Source organism: Trachypithecus francoisi, unplaced genomic scaffold, assembly GCF_009764315.1.
Source record: "Trachypithecus francoisi isolate TF-2019V2 unplaced genomic scaffold, Tfra_2.0 Lachesis_group4, whole genome shotgun sequence".
NCBI classification, from domain to species: Eukaryota; Metazoa; Chordata; class Mammalia; order Primates; family Cercopithecidae; genus Trachypithecus; species Trachypithecus francoisi.
Window position 1 is genome coordinate 41,752,894 of NW_022681469.1, and position 14,041 is coordinate 41,766,934.

At 37.8% G+C, this 14,041-nt stretch overlaps 1 protein-coding gene across 1 annotated transcript in view; it reads right to left on the reverse strand.

Moving 5' to 3' along the window:
- Positions 1-3,011: 3,011 nt before the first annotated feature.
- The window catches only part of CFTR (CF transmembrane conductance regulator), a 181,549-nt gene continuing 170,519 nt past the window's right edge, over positions 3,012-14,041 (reverse strand). Inside the window, exons 25-27 of the mRNA XM_033193167.1 lie at positions 6,820-6,992; positions 6,109-6,214; positions 3,012-4,763 (exon numbers count right to left, since the gene is read on the reverse strand). Coding sequence (XP_033049058.1) covers positions 4,563-4,763; positions 6,109-6,214; positions 6,820-6,992 — 480 coding nt within the window. The 3' untranslated portion in view covers positions 3,012-4,562. The remainder of the gene's footprint in view (positions 4,764-6,108; positions 6,215-6,819; positions 6,993-14,041) is intronic.

Below are 14,041 nucleotides of genomic sequence, written 5' to 3' on the forward strand. Positions count from 1 at the left end.
ATGTCATCAGGGAAATGCAAGTTGAAATAACAATGAGATACCACCACAAAATTATTAGAATGGCCAAATTCTAAAACACTGACAACACCAAATGCTGGCAACGATAAGGAGAAACCAGAATTCCCATTCATCACTGGTGGGACTGTAAATGGTACAGCCACTTTGAAGACAGTTTGGCAGTTTCTTACAAAACTAAACATCTTTTACCATATGATCCAACAATTAAACTCCTTGGTACTTACCTAAAGAAATTAAAACTTATATTTACACAAAAACACACACACAGATGTTTTAGCTGCTTTATTGAAAATTGCCAAAACATTGAAGCAACCAAGATGTCCTTTAGTAGGTCAATGAATAAACTGTGGTACATATGACGATAGAATATAATTCAGCACTAAAAAGAAATGAGCTATCAAGCCATAAAAAGATACGGAGGAACCTTAAATGCATATTACCAAGTGAAAGAAGCCAATCTGAAAAGGCCACATACTGCATAATTCTAAGTAGATGACATTCTGGTAAAGGCAAAACTATGGAGACAATTAAAAGGTCAGTGGTTGCCAAAAGTTAGGGGAGAAAGAGGAATGAATACGCAGAGCACAAAGTATTTTTCGGGCAGTGAAACTACCCTGTAAGATACTATAATGGCATTTGACATGTCATTACACATTTGTCTAAACCCATCAAATGTAAAATACCAAAAATGAACCCTAGTGTAAACTATTGTGTTTGGGCACTAATAATGTGTCAGTGTAGGTTCATTGGTTGTGTTAAGAAAAAAGTGACTGAGGCAGGTGTCTCAATCGATAGAGAGTTGTTTAGCCAAAGTTTGCAGATGTACCCAGGAAGAACACAAGCCAGAGGAGCATCTGCAACCTGTGCTTTTCCAAAGAGGGTTTGGGAACTTTAATATTTAACGAGTAAAGTGCAAACATGGAGAAGGAAGAGGAGGGAGGGTAGGCAGTGAGGCAAATGCTTCTATTCAGGTGAGGCTCTGGTTAGTGTTCAGTAAATCCAAATTTTATAGGTAAAAATAGGGAGTAGAGGAAAAGTCAATTACGCGTTCATTGCAGGGTAGACAGTGGGATGATTTCTACTCTTGCCCTTGTCCTGTGCCTATGAAGACAAGCTGGTAATTGACATTGTCGGGGTGAAATTCAGCATAACTCAGTTTTAGGGATATTTTATAGGAGGGATATGTATCCTAAAAGATAGAGGCTCACAAGAACTTTTCTTGGGAGCAATTGTGAGGGAGGCCCTTTCAGGAGATATGTGGTCTTCTATCATTGTGGGAACCTGGTGTATGGATGAGGCTATCACACAGGATTGTGAAGTTACAGCTACTGTTAGGGAACAAAAGGAAGGGAATATTGAGTAATTCAGCTCTGAAGCTTAACTTTCCCTTTGGCATAGTGAGCTTGGGGTCTTGAAATTCTATTTTCTTTCACAGTTGTAACAAATGTACCACTTTAGTGTGGGATGTGGAGTGGGGGAGGCTATCATGTATGGAGGAGTTATATGTGAACTCTCCATACTTTTTGTTCAATTTTGATGGGAACCTAAAACTGTCCTAAAAAGCATAAAGTTGAGTAATTTTTTAAAAAAGAACTAAACTAGAACACGCTCTGAGACTGCCCTCTTGGGGTTACGTGTGAAAACAAACCTCTCCAAGAAAGAGAACACAGGGCCGGAGGGCCTGGCATTCAGTAGGGTTCTGCAGTCCGTCCACCACATGCTAGCAACTGCACATTTCATGAAGAAGCTCAACAAGGAAGCAAAAAAGGAACTAAAGAAGCCTCATCAATTTAAAAGAGGGATTTGGACAAAGAAAATCCATGCAGGTGCCAACACAGAAATAGTATTTTCCTTGATGAAGTTTTTTTAACTTATCAAGAGCTATGAGATAGCTAACACTTTTTGAATAAGCTTTAAAAGAAATAGATGGACACTTGCAGAATACAAATCTTTTGTGTTCTATAAGCCTCCATTTTAAAATAAAAATAACTTCAAACATATCCTAAGTCATGAAAGCAGGGACATGAAGAAATATTTGTATACCCATGTTTACAGAAACATTATTCACTATATCCAAAAGGTGGAAGCAAACCAAGTAGCCAGTGATGGATGAATGGGTGAGGAAAAATGTGGTACATATTTATAGAGTGGTCCCCCCATGCAAGGTTTTGCTTTCTGTGGTTTCAGTTACCTGTGGCACAGTATAATAAGATATTTTGAGAAAGAGAGAGACCACATTTGTATCACTCGTGTCATAATATATTGTTATAATTGTTCTATTTTATGATTATTGTTGTTAATCTCTTACTGTGCTTAATTTATAAATTAAACAATATACATATGTATGTATGTATAGGAAAAAACACAGTAATCAGGTTCAGTGCTATTGGTGATTTCAGGCATCCATTGGGGGTCTTGGAACATATCCCCTAAGGATAAAGAGGGACCACTGTATAATAAATATTATTCAACCTTAAGAAGGAAGAAAACTGACCCATGTTGCAACATGGATGAGGCTTGAAGACATTATGCTAGATGATATAAGCACAAAAATACAAATACTGTATGCTCCCACTCCTATGAGGTCCTTCTAGTAGTCAAAATCAGAGACAGAAAGAAAAATGGTGGTTGCCAGGCATTAGAGGAAAGATAAATGGGGGATTATTGACTAACGGGTAAAGAGTTTCAGTTTTGCAAGAAAAAAAAGTTCTGTGGGAGGATGGTGGTGACATTTGCACAACCATCTGAATGTACATAATGACACTGAACTGAACTTTAAAATGGTTAAAATGGAAATTTTTATGTTATGTATATTTTACCATAGTTTAAAAAGATAACTAAAAACTTCTAATTAGTGTCTTCTAATTCATGTGAGATTCTCAAAAGAGGCTATATCTAAAAGACAGATTCATGTTTCATGTTCCATGAAGCTTAGAGATTGGAGTAACAGACTGACGAAACATGACAAGCGAACGCATCTCAAAACAACGAAGTTTCACACAAATGTATGGGTTTTATTGACAAGTGATATTTTCTTACAGTAATAAATATAATGCAATCTTCTTAAGAGTCAGGTTGGAGTTAGGAAGGCAGTGTGCCCTTGATGGGAACAGTTAGACTGGTGGTATCATCTTCTTCAGAACTGCATCTAAGAGGGAACCTGTGTGCTGGCTAGGAATCATACAGCTGTGGGAAACAACTGCATCAGCCCCAAGGCTTCCCTCCAGACTTAAAGGTGATTCATGGCCCCTGGTTAATATCACCCTAGGTTCTCCCCCGTCCCAGTTTTAACATAATATATCATAAAAATAGCTAGTGCCATAAAAAGTCAACATTTCAAATATAAAAATTATTTTATACAAATATAATCCATAATTATTCTTTTAAAATACAGCATTGTTATATATGTTTGAAACATTATTAAAATAAATATTTCCTAGAGAAAAAATTTTGCTTCACAAAATTATAAAACAGAAGCATATAAAACTATCATGATTCGTGCGTCTTCAGGGTGTCTCATTCTTAGTGTAGACAGCATGAAGTACATACATCTAGCCTGAAAACATATCACTATCACCCTATATATCTAAATGCTTGGAATTCATGTGTATCTACCCACAGTGCCCATGGCCTATCTACTTACACACCCTCTACCTGGAGCTTCTGTGGAAAGAAGGGCTTTCCTGTGACAATTTGCACTAACATACTTTTCCAGTCAACCTCTAGTTCAGAGGTCTGTGAGCTTGTCATTTTCTGGAGTTTGGGAAAAGGCATATTAACTTCTTCATCAAGGGAACCATCCTGTCCCCTGCGTAAGACTGTAACAGCCCTTTTCCCAGATAAGGAAAGTATTGTGATTATCTGAAATAACAAGATTGGTGGTAGACCTGGACAATCCTGATTTCCAGGATCTGGAAGTTCTCTTTCCTGACTGCTCACTAGATGTTGAATGGGGCATATTTTAATGTCCAGTCTTGTAGTTCCTGCAGTATTCTAATACTTGCTTGGAAATGAGATAGTTGGAATGCTTAGCAGACAATATAGTTGTGTTTCTAAACATCATGGGGAGAGGAAAGAAAAAGGAATACAAGCTTATATAAACCGCCTAAGTTTCCAGTTATCATTATTTAATCATAACCCTAAGAAGTATGATTTCAGTTCTTCTCCAACACTACAAATTAATGAGTTTCACTAGACAATAAGTTGATCAACTAGGCTGATTGACATTTATAGCTGCCTTTCCAATTACTAACACATGGCAAGGGTTTTCAGGAAAATCTGGCTTGCAAAACACAAGTGGTAAATCTTCAAGGATTTGAAGTACATTTCACACAATTTGACCATTGCCAGGAAGCTATTTATCCAGACCCATATCAGTGTCCTCAATTCCTCTTACCAAAATGTTTCTTTTTTAAAAAAATGTAATTCATCCTTGTTTTCTGAGGCAGAGGTGACTGTTCTATGAGCTCCAATTCCATGAGGTGACTGTCCCATGAGCTCCAATTCCATGAGCAAATGTCCCATGTCAACATTTAGGCTGCTCTCTAAAGCCTTGTATCTTGCACCTCTTCTTCTGTCTCCTCTTTCAGAGCAGCAATTTGGGGCTGAGACTTGCACTTGCTTGAGTTCCGGTGGGGAAAGAGCTTCACCCTGTCAGAGAGGCTGATGGCTTGCCGGAAGAGGCTCCTCTCATTCAGCAGTTTCTGGATGGAATCATACTGCCGCACTTTGTTCTCTTCTATGACCTAGGGAAATGTCTGTTAGTGAGATCTGGGACAGAAGGCAGGTCAGACTACAGCAGGGACAGAAACTGGCACAGGCTCAAAAGAAAATAAAAGTCAAAGAATGCAATGTCCAGAGCCTTGCATTTTGAACAATCAGGTATATCACATTTAACTGCTGTGTCCTTTTGCCCTAATGAGATTCTACCATCTGTGAAATTAGCTATGATTTTCTACTCAGCAGCTGGAAGATTCTTCAGGGAGGTTTAGTGGAACTGAAGGTGCTTTGAAAACAAAATATTAGGTCCCTTATATATTACCTTAAAAATGAGTGTAAGTCTACAGCACCATAAAGAGTTGAACCTCTTCAACAGTGATCTGAAGCTTAAGAATTCCAGACTGGTCAGGATGTCCCTGAGTTTAATACACCTCCTTGGCTTGTTCAGGTTGAGCAAATCCAAGATCAGACAATAAAAGACTTTACTTAGATTACTGAACTTGTCCATGGCAGGGCAAGAGGTTGTGAGTCTGTCCCGCTTGAAGTTTGTTACTTCAAGCTTAGTGATAATCATGGTAATAACAAGCCTTCAGGAAGGAAATCATTTACCTCCAGGAGGCTCAAAAGCCTGAAGAGAAATGACGTGATACATCATCTCAGAACTTCCTTGTGACTAAACCATAGGGAATTTGTAAACATCACTTGAAAGAATCTGTGACAGTTTTATTTCGTTTTAATAAAGACAGATGGGGCCTCACTATGTTGCCTGGACTGATCTTGAATTCCTGGCCTCAAGTAATCCTCCTACCTCAGCCTCCCAAAGTGTTGTGATTACAGATGTCAGCCACTGTGCCTGGCCCTGTGACAGTTTTTAAGAACAGTGAGAAGGTGGTTGAGAAAGGTACTACCTGAACCCAAATCATGGCTAGAAAAATGAAATGTGCCTCTCAACTTTGTCATTAATACCATAAATTAGACTGCAAGACAACTAGGCCTGTCCCAGACCACATCCATGGGAGATTTAGTTATTGAAAGAATCATAAGGACCTTTTTAAAAATCTTAAACAGTAGAGTATTTTGTATGACTTGGTCCCCAAATAAAGGGCTCAAAAAGTATATATATATCCTATTTATAAATATAACTTAGTAATATGCTGCCATTTTAGATTTACTGTATTTCAACCTCACCACATGGCTCAGATCAAAGTGAAAAACTTGTGCGGCTATTTTGAGTAAAGCTGGATGGCTGTATGACACATATTTTTGAAAAGAACTTGTACATTGTTGCAATTTGCAGAAACTATCACACGTGAGATTGTTATCAAGCATTACAAGGCAAACAAGATCTTAAGTAAAGTTATAAAGACTCACCAAAAATTGTTGGCATTCCAGCATTGCTTCTATCCTGTGTTCACAGAGGATTACTGTGCAGTCAGCAAATGCTTGTTTTAGAGTTCTTCTAATTATCTGGTATGTTCTAGAAAAGAAAGAAAATACCATACATAATATCACAGAACAGTAATTATCTGTATTTACCTTGATAATATGTCTATTGTTCTATTAAATTTATCTCTTTAAATTACTTCTTTCTTTAAGTTCTTTTCACATAATGTTGATATAGCATTAGCCACAATCAGCTTTTCAACCATGGGGTAGATTCTAAGTATCCATAAATAAACAGGACAAATATTTCGAAGAAACTTTTATAAATGAGTGTATTTTTCATTATGTAGATTCACCAGTACTTCTTTATTTGGGGCTATATACATGCTTATGGTACAAATGGGATACAAAGGCAAATCATAAGGATCAGATTATGCCCATGTATTTAAAAATGTCATCATGTATTGACAAGGGGGAAGAGTTTGTATGAAACTAAAAACTATCTTCAGAAGAAAACGCAAGACTCTTAGATAAGGAAATAAGCATTTATGCTCATTTCCACTGGGCAATTATTTCATTTCCTGGGGGAGGCCCCCACTCACAGACATGATAGCCTAATAGAAATACGTGTCACCATGAAGCAGGCATAATGATTCTGTTCCTATTGTGCTATTAAGTAACAGAACTTCTGAAACTCACACTGGATCCAAATGAGCACTGGGTTCATCAAGCAGCAAGATCTTCGCCTTACTGAGAACAGATCTAGCCAAACACATCAACTGCTTGTGGCCACGGCTTAGGACACAGCCCCCATCCACAAGGACAAAGTCAAGCTTCCCAGGAAACTGTTCTATCACAGATCTGAGCCCAACCTGCAGTTAGAGAAGGTAGTTCAGATACCACAGAGTTAAAAACACTCAAGCAGTCGACATTCTAAAAATAAACACAGGAGTTCTGAAAGCTTATGTTTTTCATACCAATCCCTCTACCCCTACTACATGCCACCATTTGACTTTGATTGAGCAAAAGTCTATGTATAACTTTGACAGGTCTAAAGAATCAGTCTATAACTTGTTTTCTCTTTGTACTTCATTCGTTAGGAAACTTTCAATGAGTGCCTGTTATGTGCCACGTATCCCAAAAGGTAGTAAGGAAACAATACGTGGTACATGGCTCTTGTGAGGCTCAGGGTTTATAAAGGTGTACATAAATTATTCCAACACAACTGAATGCATGCTGGAAAAGATAATATGTATACATTGCAGGTATGCCCTCTAGTATGACATCCTATGTAGACAGAAGATAGAATGCAGCATAAAGGATGGAGGTATGACATCATCCTTGGTGCTACCTTCCATCTTCTACTCTGTCATGATTGAGGACAAAAGATAGCATAAAATAATCAACTGTGGGGTTTTTTAAATTACATATGGAAAATTGCTATTCATCTCTTGAATTCATAAAAACTAACCGTAACAAATAGATAAAAGTATGAAGTAAAAAATACTGGAGTTAAAATAGTGGCATAACACTAGGACGTATAAAGCCTCTTAGATATTGGGGTAGAAAATGAGGGCTGTATTAGGGTCAATTACTCTTTTTAACCTAGACAGTAAAAGTAAAGTTTGAAAATGCAAATGAGATATAGAAACCCATTCTATCAAAATATGACAGTTATTGAAGTATTGGATCAAAATATGACAGTTATTGAAGTATTATAAGAATAATCTTATCGATTATTCAAATAAATGTGCATTAAATATTTACTTTTGGCAAGTACTCCTGAGTGTATGAAGGCCAAAGAGATATACAGATGATTGTCTCCTGCCCTTGAGAAGTCTAGAATTTAGTATCAGGAGGTAAGATGGGCTCCCATCTGACTGTAATGGAGACTCAGAAAGAATCTTATGATTTCAGAGTTAAATTCAGAAATGGCCAAAAACACTGTGTTTGTTCATAAAAAATTAACTGTGTGTCCATCATCTTACCAGGAGATTTTAAGCCTCTTTGATATTGGGGTAGAATATGAAAGTTGTGTTAGGACTAATGGCTTGTTTTTTTAAGCTGGATAGGAAAGAAATAAACAAACAAAACACATTTGAAAGTATATTGCACATGATACTCCTTTCCTTGATTGGTTTTTCATTAAAGTAATCTCACCTTGTGGAAATTAATTAAAGTTTGAGAAGAGTTTCTGGTATGGTAGGAAATGTAAGCACATGTATTCGACAAGGGGGACTATCTGATGTATCCCTGAAGACTCAAACATAAAACTTAGAAATACAGGTGCTGAGAATATGAATAAAGGGCATTGGGCAGGGAGTTGGAGGACCTGTGTCTTTCTTTGTGCCTTCAACGTTTTTTATTGTTTCAGTCTATGAAGCTAAGCTGCTATGGTCTATCTTTTTTAAAAAAACAAAAATAAAATCCCTCCCTTGTTTCTAGGTTCTCCTTTAGCTATCATTCAACATCTGCCCATTTAGTCATCTAGAAATCTCAAGAAATTAATGTGCATCTGTCGTCTCTACTGCTTCACACCACGAGAATTTTTCTTTCTTAAAACATCTATTCCTTGGCTTAAGAGAAACCACACACTCTATGGCCATTTCTTCCTATTGTCATGTGTGAACAACTCTCCCTCTTCCTGCCCCCTTGAATATTAGTCTGTTATTTCCAACTCTCCAGACTCTCCTCTGAGATCCCAGTCATTTTCAGGGAATTGAGGACCACCTATAAGCTAATAATTTTCAAATCTTTATCTCAATCCCTAGACTTCTTCCAATTGCTTTTTAAATCATTCTCCTCCTTACCAACTCTATTACAGTGACCCCAGTCTGGGTCATCATCATCTCTTAGGCATCCTTCTACAAATCTCAATTAGTCAAATTGTGAGTGCACCATACAAACACCCCAGGGATCTTCCAAAGATGTAGGTTTGACCATATCACTTCTGTTTTAAATCCTATGGTAGTTCTCCTCCTGGTGGAATAAAATCTAAGGTCTCTCACCTGGTGTATGAGGCATCCAAATGGAGCCCCCTTCACTCTTATTCCCAGCAGCACCAAACATCTTGTAGTTCCCTAAACACCTTGATACTCTCAAGTGATGCCATTGCTAAGCCTGACATATCCTTCTGAATATCCCTGATCATCTCTTAAGGCATTCAACCAGGCACCTGGTGATAGTAGAATCTGTGCAAATTTCCCTTGTTAGACTGTAAGCTTCTTGAGGGTAAAAATGTGCTCTTCAGCTCTGTGTTCCTAATGCCAGTCCTGGGTAACTATCAACCTCAAATAATTCATTCATTTATCAAATAGGTACTGAGCTCCTAGAATGTGGGTGGCCAAACAAAACAGAGTTTTGATGAATAATAAATGAATCAAAACTTAAGGATGAATGAATGAGCACTGGCTTAAGCTCTGCCATTGTAAAATGACATGTAAAGTGACATATCACTTTGCACGTGAGTATTTAAGATGCTATAAATTTCCCACAAAATCAAATTATAAAATTAAAAGTTCCCTAACACTGACAGAAATGATAGTACTTTAGATCAATCAGCAGTATCTGAAGGGTTTTTTTTCCCCCCAGTCAAATTAACCAGCAAGAAAAGGTCTGGCTAAAGACTGGAGCTCTAGAGTCAGACACAGTCAGCTTTGAATCTGCCCTCTTCGGCTCATTTGCTGATGGTATCAGGTGCATTATTTTAAGTCTCATTTATCTCATATGTTAAAAAATGGAGAAAATAATAATATTGATGTCAAAGGGTTGTTATGAGGATTACCAGAGATAATTTGTGGAAAGCGGCTCCCACAGAGGATGGCACATGGTAAGTACCTAATGTACAGTAATTATTAGTATTATTGGAGCCTGGGCAACTCCAAGGACATGGGCTCGGTAACTGAAACACTACCTTTGTGTGACAACAGCTTTGTAAAAATGTTCCTTCACAAGTTGCCTTGGGAAGTAAAGTAGCAGGAAGTACTGCAATACTGTGAAGTTAGTGATGGCCATAGTAACAGGGTGGAGATTTTGGTCAGAATGCAGTACGCTCCCTCTAGATTCACACTAGTCATACACTGATTTCCTAAGGCCATACTAGGAAAGCTGTTTGACTGTCTTAGACTTTGCACTTGTGGCAAAGAACGGAGCAAAGTATGTTTTTCCCCAGATGAAATTCTTTATTAGAAGTAAATAATTACATAAATTTATATATAACTGTCAATATTTAGAGAATAGAATTTTTAAAGTGAATGACACTAAAACTGACCAATGCAGGGGATATTTTGCAATATTCCTATCTCACTGTTTCATTCACTATGAAGTATAGTAAAAAGCTTTTTAGAATCATCTTCATTAGAGAAAAGTCAACATAGTTAATAAAACTTAAAATTGAAGTCAGTAAACATTTGAGAAATTTATTAAGTATCTATTTTCTGCCAGACATGGTAATAGGCTTTGGTGAGATAATGGAAAGCAAGATAGATTAGTAATTGTTTTTGGAAAGTACAAAGTTATTGTTACCAATCATATGTGCTGATAAGAATTCTCCTACGGATCTTTTGGATGTAAATGACTGCTTAGTCATGTAGTCCTTCAACTGGCTCTTAATGAGAGTTTATTAAATTCTAGGTACTCTGACAGACCCAAGATTCAAAGATGAGTAACAGGAGGCTCTGCCTTAAAGGCAATTATGGTCCAAAAGGGGAGAAAAATAGTAAGTGGAAAATTACTGTTCAAAGAGATAAGCACTATGGGCAAAAAACAAACAAACAGGAAATTGCTAGAGATCGTCTGATTTAGTGATCTGTGGCAGCAGAATCCTTTATCCTTTAAATATGTATATATATGCACACACACACACATATATATTCCCAATATAATCTTTCTTTTTCTTCTCTTTTTCTTTCTCTTTCTTTCTTTCTTTCTTTCTTTTTCTTTTCTTTCTTTCCTTTCTTTCTTTCTTTATTTTTTTTTTTTGAGACAGAATCTTGCTCTATTGCCCAGGCTAGAGTGCAGTGATGCGATGTGGGCTCACTGCAACCTCTGCCTCCCAGGTTCAAGCAATTCTCCTGCCTTGGCCTCCTGAGTAGCTGGGATTACAGTGCCTGCCACCATGCCCAGCTAATTTTTGTGTTTTAGTGGAGACGGGATTTTTACATGTTGGCCAGGCTGGTCTTGAACTCCTGATCTCAGGTGATCCATCCACCTTGGCCTCCCAAAGTGCTAGGATTACAAGTGTGAGCCACTGAGTCTAGTCCCCAATATAATCATTTTAACACTATCATTAGAAACCATTTTTCAATAAATTAAAAAAATATGTACAAACTTTAGCTCAGTCCTGTCCAAACTAAGAAGACTTCAAAATTACTGGAATCTAAAGTTTTCTAATTATTTTCATTACAACCTAGCATTAAAAATGAATAAATAAAAACATCAACAGTTTGTAAATATAAAGAACTTTAGGAAAAATAATTTGCCAGCTTCATGCTAATGAGCTAATAAGTAGTATGTACTTCCCAAACTGCTGTGACAAAAGAAGAAATTTTGTTTTGTAACATGTTAAACTAAAAAAAAAGTGTCTAAGAGTTTGTAAAGGATTCAAAATGTTGACTTTTGCTATTGCCGTACTCTGGAATGTTATTATGGAGCAAGAGTTTGCTCTTGTGACAGAGAAACATGAAAAAAAATCATAAAAGTGAATTGCGGTTTTACTGAATAATCCATAAGTGACAGTTATAAAAATAGACACAGTCAACTCCTTTTGATACTCTGTTTGCTACTCTGTAGATTTTTCAGGGTAAATTTTCAACTTACAAGGCCACTATTTCTGCTATTTAGCTTGTTTTCTAAAATACCTTACTATCAATGAGTAAGGATGGAAACTATTTTATAAGTAATTGAAAAAGCAAACAATTACCCAAAAAGTCTTCATTCCAAAATCAACAGACATTGTACTTAGATTACGGACAACCCTGAGATAGCCCACAGGGGTGATGCAGCTCTGTTCCCGCATCTGCCAGCTGTCCCAGTCAAGGCCCTCAGACATCTCAAGGCTCTGAGTCCTCATTTTAAAGTAAGGATGGTAATACCTGCTGTGTATCAATCATAAGGCTATTTCCATGATCTATTACATATGAAATGAAAGAACGCCTTATTCATTCAACTGATATTTATTGAATACCATCCGTGTGTGCAAGACTACCCTAGGCACTGGAAATACCACAATGAATAGGATAGAATCCCTGACCTCCAGGAACTTCCACTCCAGTAGGGGACATGGACAAGTTAAAAAGTAAATCTCCAGCCAGAGTGAGAAATGCTATGAAAGGGGTGGAGTTATAGGGTACACCTAAGAAACCGAGACCTGGAGTGTCAAGGCAGATTTTTGGAAAGAAGTGATGTGTAAGGAAAGGCCTGAAAGATGGTAGAAGCAGGCAGTGAAGGGCTGGGGAGTTTCCCAGATGGAGAACAGCATGTGAACAAAAAAGCCTCTGCAGAACAGAAAGCACATGTGCTTTAGAGAACCAAAGAACTTCAGTACAACTGAATCATGGGAAGTAAGGGGAAGTTGGGCAGTGAGTATAGAAAGCCAAACAAAGATTAAATCATGAAGGACCTGGTAAGCCACCTTAAGCAGTGTGGACTTAGTCCAGAAGGCATTAAGGAGCCATATGAAGGGAAGAAACAAGTGATCAGATGTGGGGTTTGGAGAGATCACCAGAGCTGCAAAGAGCAGAATGAACTGTTGGGGGTCGATGAGGGCAATGAGCCAGGAAGCTATTTCAGAAATTCATGCAAGTGTTAATAGTGGTGTCAGGTGGAAATGAAGAAAAGTGAATATATTCCAGATACTCCCAAGGGACAGCATTGACAGGATGTGGCATGTGGGTACCTGTGGAGGAACTTGAGAGTGAAAGATGAGTCCCAGGTCTTGGCTTTGGGAAACTGGAGGGTGGGATGTCATTCAGTGGAATTAGGAACACAGGACAGGTATGTGGTGGGGCAGGGAAGGAACACAATCATAGACCTAAGGTGCTTTTCATATGCTGAGATATCAGATGGAAAGCTCTGGGAACAGGCAGATATGGAGGTCATCAAAATAGAGATATTAGTTAAAGCCAAAAGGACACATGAAATTTCCCAGGGAAACTAAGTAAAGTGAGACAAGAACTAGGATTCTGTCAAACACCATTTAAAGGATGACCAAGTAAAGTCCAGATTAAAAAAAAAACAACATGATTATAGTTATTTTACTTGGTACCTATATTTGCTTGGCACTGCGCTAGGCCCATTTTACATGTAAACTTGAAAAGTCACAACAATCCTACCAATTTATTGGGCCACAATACCAGAAGTCTATTTGTTTTTCTCTCGGGATTCAGTTTCTTTTAAAATTCTCTTTTGTCTACACAGCTGGTAATTTCAGTTTGGCACCAATCTTGGAGAGAAGCTGTCTGGGCCTAAGCTGTTTTGGGATGTGTAAATTAAACTATCCAACTTCTAGGTCTTAGAAACTCTCTTTCCTTCCTTTGGTCTTGCTTTAAATTCCCCCATCAAATGATAGGGCAGAGTGCCATGGTAAAGGTCTGGACCCAGGAAATAAGGAAAAAGGAGGCTGTCTGGACCAGCTTTGGTTCTAAGTCTTCCAGCTAGTAACTAGGCACAAGTCCTCATGGCTTCATGAGATGCAGTCCAGATCAGCAAGGATAAGATTCTACACTGGAGTTGGAAGCCAAGTCCAAGCTAGAAATAAAGCATTTCTTGGCCTGGAATTGTCACTGTATATATTTTTAATTTCCATTTGGGATAATGGAGAATTATGTAGGAGGTGCTGCTGGGATAAGATTCAGGTATTTGGCTATTTGTCATTATTCTGTTCATTTACCTCTAGAGATACTGGTCATGGCAAGGACACAGA